Source organism: Gastrolobium bilobum, unplaced genomic scaffold (genome assembly GCF_033153095.1).
Source record: "Gastrolobium bilobum isolate Gb01-03AN ecotype WA unplaced genomic scaffold, APGP_CSIRO_Gbil_v1 utg90892, whole genome shotgun sequence".
Lineage (NCBI taxonomy): Eukaryota > Viridiplantae > Streptophyta > Magnoliopsida > Fabales > Fabaceae > Gastrolobium > Gastrolobium bilobum.
This window is the reverse complement of record NW_026895938.1, coordinates 28735-35782: the sequence shown is the minus strand read 5'-3', so window position 1 is coordinate 35782 and position 7048 is coordinate 28735. Positions and strand designations below refer to the sequence as shown.

Sequence of the window (7048 nt, the reverse complement as noted above, 5' to 3'; positions counted from 1 at the left end):
AACCAAAAGGTGAATATTATTGACATAGAAAGAATCAATATAAATAGCAAATATGTATTTAAATTGCTCTCTTATGACTCAATTCTTATCAATTTTAACATGGAAAAAACACACTTGCCAGAGGCACATCAATCACATAATGCCCGGCCAACATTAGTGTTGCCTACCGCAATTGGGATGTTGAAACTCCCAGGATATTGAAGCTTTGGTGGGAACTTCTTCTGTATAATGGCACTGCACTCCTCAGTAAGTGCTACTATCTCACAATCCTGCAACTTATGCTTTCTAGACAATAAATCTTTCATGAATTTAGCATAGTTAGGCATATTAGCTAAAGCTTCAGCAAAAGGAATATTAACTTGCAACTTTTTAAACATATCTATGAACCTGGCATATTGTTGCTTCTGTGCTTGTTGCTTGAGCTTCATAGGATAAGGAGGTTTCTCAAAACAAGAATAATCCATCAGTTTCTTTGGAGCTTCAACATATTTTTCCTTTGCCTCTTCTTTTTCTTGCTTTGCAGGCTTTTCTTTCTCACTTGCAGGCATTTCCACCTCTTTTCCATGCTCTGGCTCAATTTCTGGTTCATCAAATTTCTTTTTCTAAACCACTTTTGGCTTGTCTTGAGGAGTAATAACAATTCCACTTCTAGTTAAAATGGATTTGCAGTCTGCCTTAAGATTCACAATAGTATCTCCAGGAAACTGCCCTTGAACTCTTTCAGCTAACTGTCTAGATAACTGACCTATCTGAGTCTCCAAATTCTGGATGGAAGCATCTTGGTTCTTGTGATAAGCTCTTGTCTCATTCATGAAGGCATCAGTATTCTGCATGTGATCATTTGTAGTCTTGGCAAGCTGCAGCATTGCCTTCTCCAACTCTGATGGCTCTTTATGTGGAAGAGAAGGAGGTTGCAGGTAATTGTTGGATTTATAATCCAAGCCTCCCCCTTGATTTCTCCTCTGAAAGTTGCTCACTTGGCTGCCATTCTGATTCCTCTGGTAACTTTGGGTATTCTGTGGTGGCCTTGGATCATACCACACTCCATTGACTTGGAATGGTTTAGCTCCATTGAGTGTCGGGCACTCATTAGTATCATGCGGCTCTTTGCAGTACTCACAGTTGAATACATTAACTTTAGTTGTTGAGATCTGCATTTTATCTAGCTTGGTGTTCAAACTGGCTAGCTGTTGAGAGATCGCCTTTTGCTCAGCTAGTGATGCATCATTGCTCCCCAATTGTAAGATTCCTTTCTTGGGCTGAACAGGTTGGGCAGTCATAGATGCATTTTCCTTCCTTGCCATAAAATCAATCAGCTCTAAGGTTTGAGCTGCTGTCTTCTTCCCTATGGTTCCACTGGCTGCACCATTGACAACCATTCTGCATTCTGGTGTCATCCCATTATAGAAGACTCTGACTTTCTTTCCCTCCGGCAAGTCATATTGTGGGCATTTTCTGATCAACTCCTGGAATCGGGTCCAGGCTGCACATAAGGTCTCTTCTAGTTGTTGAGTAAAATTGGTGATTTCATTCACCAACTTATTGTACTTTTCCATGGAAAAGTGCTCAGCAAAGAATTTGGCCGCTAACTCGTCCCATGTGCGGATACTATTAGGAGCCTGTCGATCTAACCATTTGAGAGCTCTCCTGGTCAAAGCAAACGAGAACAGTCGGAGTCTGATTGCATCATCTGTCACTCTGTTGTGCTTAGTTGTATCACAGATCCTTAAAAATCTGTCTATGAAGTCGTGAGGATCTTCATAGTCTTCCCCACCAAACTGAGTTTTCTCCACCAACGTGATTAGTGATGGCTGCATGTCATAGTTATTGGCATTAATTGGTGGCTTGACAATGCTCGAGTTTGGCCTTGTGAATTGTGGGGCCAAGACTGACTCCATCAACTCCTCTGCCGGTGGATATTGAGCTGCCATCTCTGTTTCTACTACAAATTATGGAGTAGAAGTTTCTGCTTCAAAACGTGAAGTAGAAGTCTCTTCTTACCTCTTCTGCTTGGTAAGTTGTCTTAATCATTTTGCATTCCTTTCTATCTCTGGATCGTAGATCAAAGTTTCAGGATCAACTGTACCACGCATATACTAAAGCAAACATATTAGTAACACAAAATCCAATCAATAAAATAAAAAGTTATAAATAAACTTAGCGTAGTCAATCCCCAGCAACGGCGGCAAAAACTTGTTCCGTAAAATCGGCAAGTGCACCGATCGTACCAAGTAATAAAGAGTGAGTAGAGTATCGTCTCCACGAGGATTGAGGCACCTAAGTTGTTATAACTATTCCTCTCTTGTTGGATTAATCAAAATAGGTTGAGAACAATTGTGGTTCATGAAATAAACTAAAACAATTAAAGAAAAAATGTAAATGATTCCAAAAATGCTTTCAGAATGCAAGAACAAAAAGATTAAGGATAGAGAAAATATTTGAGAAAATATTGCGGTAAAGAGAAACAAACACATTTTCAATCCCCACCTTGCAACTTGGATTACGTTTACATTTACCTATTCAATTGATCAAACGATTCATCATCTTTTATATGATTAGTTAAGCCATAATCCCTTAGTGACTTTAACCTTATTAACGCTATTAGAATCCTAATCCCTTAGAAATCCCTTTTCGAGTTAACCCTAAAATTCAATGAATCTTTAATGTTTGCGGTTCATGTAGCCTATCCCTAGTGCGTACATGAACAATTATCTTACCCTTTGTCAGGAATTAGAATTCCAATATCCCTATTGAAAATCCTAACCCTCGCAATCCTAATAGATTGATCAGTTCCAAAAGAATTATGTAATGAAGAACAAGACAAGATAAATTCAATTTAAATAAATAAACATAAACTTCAACCAAACTACAAGGGGTTCACATCAAGGGTTGTGACCCTTACCACAATTATAAAACTAGCCAGACATAACAATATCAAGAATGAAAGACAATATAAAAACTCCCCCAAACTCCATAGATGATTGGTGAATCTTCAATATCCCCAATGCAGACTTGATGTTGATCCGTCTCCGCCGCTCACGAACATGAACCGAGTGTTTCTCCGCGTTCCCTCTGCCTCCGAGCACCAAGAGTTCTCTTAGAATATCAATAATTCAGATTCTGAACCCCCAAATGTGTTTTTAAGGGTAAAGAATTCGTGCCCTAAGTGGATTCCTCAAGTGGGCTTAAGTTGGATCTTACGGGGAGCTTAAGCTTGCTCATTCGCGCTTAAGCTTGCTGATTTACGAATGCAGAAGTAACGTTTGCTCTTAAGCTTGCTGAAGCGAGCTTAAGCCTGCTCTTCGCGTCTGAAATTCTTCCTTGGCTCGAGCTTAAGCCTGCTGGAGCGAGCTTAAGCTTGCTTTTGCGGATCTAGCAAGTGTACTAGTCGTCAAGTAATAAAATGATGAGTAAAGATCGTTCCCACGAGGATTTGTGTCAAACACTGACTAACCATATGTACTTGAGTTGAATCAAACAAAAGTTCATAGATTGCATAGATTTCTTGTCACCAGAAACTACACTGAATTAAATTAAAAGTTGATAAATAAATAAATGTAAATTATAATGTAAACAAGTAGTCAAATGTCATTTTCCCTCAAACATGAATTTATAGATGAACCAATTTCCATTATGAATTATCTACTATGTGATGTTGATCAACCTTTTTCTTATCATCTCAAGATGTAATCCCTTACTACCCCGATAGACACATTAATCAGAAACCCCAATCCCTTGGTGATTCCTTTCTTAATACATGCATTAATTACTAAGGTCTTAAGATCACATCAAAATCCTAGCATAAATCCCTTGACTACTAGAACACTGATGATGAAGTTGTCAAAAATAGAGAAACAATGTAAACATATCTGTTCTACACTATTCCTCAACATGAAGAATTAATCAAGACAACTTCATACAATCACATAATAGATAAACAAAACATCTAATTAACCATTTATAAATTCAAACTTGAGTTCCATTGAATCAGACTACAAAGGACTCTCCTAAGACATAATTGAAATACAAACAAGAGAAGAAAGATCAAACTCCATTGACATGATAGTTGAGTCTTCAATCTCCAAGTGCAATTACATAGGAAATACTAACTATTACAAGAACTAATCCTAAGAATTTGGAAATTCAGAGAAAATGAGGAGTCAGATCAAATCTATGAAACACCTGATCTGATCTCTCTTCTCCTAGTGTGATGAGAAAAGTCAGCATGAGATATGATGGATTGGATCTGATCTTCATCTTGTAAAGGCCCTTTGTCCTTTTATAATTTACAAATTATAACAGAAATTTAATATGAACGCTAAAACGTTCAGAATGAGCGTTTTAGCGTCCATGCTTGACGGATGCCCAACTGCTTTCAACTAACTTGAACGCTAAAACGTTCATGAATGGCCGTTTTAGCGTCTATGCCTTGTGAATGCTCAACTGTCCTCAACTGACTCCACCGCTAAAACACTTGGTTTGGACGTTTTAGCGTTGGAGACCAGAGGCTTTTTCTAACATCAGGGCGCTAAAACGTCCGTTGAAGGAAGTTTTAGCGCCCAAGACCAGCAACTTTTCATCCTCGGAATGCAGAAGCGCGCTAAAATGTTCTGTATGGATGTTTTAGCGCTCAGCACCAGCAAGTTTTGGCCTCTTTAGGACGTTTTAGCGCTCAACACTTAGGCATTTTTCTCCTCTTCAAAATCTCCTTCCTTCTCCAGTTGCCTTTTTAGCTTGCTTTTCCTACAAGAACAATACAAATTCTCAATAAAGCTTCTTGAACTTGTAGTTGAGGAAATTCTAAGATATTAACCTCTTTTTCCATCATTTAATCACACAAATTTATACTAATTCATGCTCAAAAACCTGATGAACTAAGGGTTCATCACAATTCCCAGATTTGAACATTGTTGTTCTTAGCAATGAATTAAAACAAAGAAGGACTTGAGATTCTTTACAGATGAAATTCATGAGGATGGACTTCAATTAACAAAAGATCAACATTTCATGATACAAAATTATAACCATGCAATCTCTTATTTCCTATGATTTGCCCAACATCATTTGTGACTTTTCAACAGATCAGTAAAGATGATATACAGAGACTTCCAAACAACAACACCCCCTCACTAGGAACTTCTCAAAAATTATGAGAATTTGACTCTCTTCCACTCTAGTGTTTAAGGGTGTACTTATCACTCACTCTTCACTGCACTCAAACTGCCATAGGCTTGCCCATCTTCTCACTATTCATAGTAACAATGATCCATAAGGTAGATCAAAAAGGTTTTGGTATGATTAGCAATGAGGCTTGGTGTGTGGCTTGACTAGAGGTAAGGATTTCTGTGAAAGGGAAAGTTCAGATCAAATGAATCAGATTCGGATAAGAGGGAATTCACAATAATTAATCAATTTCTTCCTGATTCCCTCAACTTTATTCCTTTTCATTCCTTGTTCTTTTCTTTGATTGAACCTTTCTTCCTCATTTTCTTCCGGACACTTTGTGTCTTTAACAAAAATAAAATAAAATTTCTTTTTCTTTCTTTTTCTTTCAGACACTTTGTGTCTTTAATACTTCCCTCTGTCTTTTCCAAACACTTTGTGTTTCACAACCTTTTCTTTTTTTTCCTTCTTTCTTTCTTATGTTTCCAACACCTTGCATTCACTTATTGCAAAAACACTTTCCTCCCCACAGAACACTCCATCCCTTATCACTTATCTGAAACTTTTAATCTGAAGGATTGGAATAAATGTGGTTCTTGGCTTGATAAACAACATGGTAGGCTCAAGGGTTTCATGCAATGGAAATATTAAGGTTGGTCATTTAAACTTTCTGGTTCAAGAAGGGAATGACTCTACCCTACACATCATCAATCATTTCAAACAAGAAACAAGGCAAGTTCTAGAGTTACTCATGCAATGAAGTGCTCTCTGAACAAAAATATTCTGTATAGGCTCAATTTCCTCACAGTTCAGAGCGCATGCTTGACTTTCTCTATATGTATCAAAACTAATCTTTCTACTCTTACACATTGAATGAGTCATGCAATCATTTCATTTAAGCTCAACATGCAAGGTATAAGATTGTATCCTTTAATTTGATCAATCATATAAAACTTTGATCAGTCAAATCCTCATGAAATTCCATATCAAAACTGAAATCCAAATTCAATATTATAGCTAAAATCTAAATCACACAGAAAACTTAAAAAAGAAAAAGATTGAGATATTTCCCTGTTTTGACTCATCAATTGGTGTGACATCTCCTTGAAGTTTGCATGCCATTCAATCACACCTAATTCCCAGATTTAAATGTTGTTGAGCCCAGCAACTAATTTAAATTGAAAACAGCAATTGATCACTGAAACACATTCATATATAAACCAATAGCATCAGTACTATCGCAATGTGCATCATGCAAAAAGCAGCAATTATCCCAATGTACTTAACTGAATTACAAAAGTAAACTAACAGCAAAATAAAACTAAGAGAAAACTACCCAGAAACATGTAAATCATATGAGTGGACCAGCGCTAAAACGTTGAAATCAAGCGTTTTAGCGCTGGTCTCCAGAGACATGTGCAAATTGATGTGCGTTGCATCGCGCTAAAATGGTCACGTCTGAACATTTTAGCGCTCTGGACTAGAAAGAACAAAAATTCACACATAAATTTAAATTGCTGAAAAATAAAAGATTCAATCTCAAATATCAATGGTGTCTGTCAATGTTGAAGAACAAATCCCTGGCAACGGCGCCAAAAACTTGTTGCGGATCTAGCAAGTGTACTAGTCGTAAAGGTAATAAAAAGATGAGTAAAGATCGTTCCTACAAGGATTTGTGTCAAGCACTGACTAACCATATGTACTTGAGTTGAATCAAACAAAAGTTCATAGATTGCATAGATTTCTTGTCACCAGAAACTACACTGAATTGAATTAAAAGTTGATAAATAAATAAAATGTAAATTATAATGTAAACAAGTAGCCATATGTCATTTTCCCTCAAACATGAATTTATAGATGAACCAATTTCCATTATGAATTATCT

The 7048-nt window shown here is 36.9% G+C and overlaps 1 protein-coding gene and 1 non-coding gene across 2 annotated transcripts; one reads left to right on the top strand and one right to left on the bottom strand.

Annotated features, from left to right (window-relative positions):
• Positions 1-602: 602 nt before the first annotated feature.
• LOC133296882 (uncharacterized) lies at positions 603-1931 on the bottom strand. The gene has a single exon (XM_061495927.1). The coding sequence runs from the start codon at positions 1929-1931 to the stop codon at positions 603-605; it is 1329 nt and encodes a 442-aa protein (XP_061351911.1).
• Positions 1435-1541, top strand: LOC133296886 (small nucleolar RNA R71). The gene has a single exon (XR_009749568.1). It is a non-coding gene; the product is annotated as a small nucleolar RNA R71 (small nucleolar RNA).
• Positions 1932-7048: the final 5117 nt, after the last annotated feature.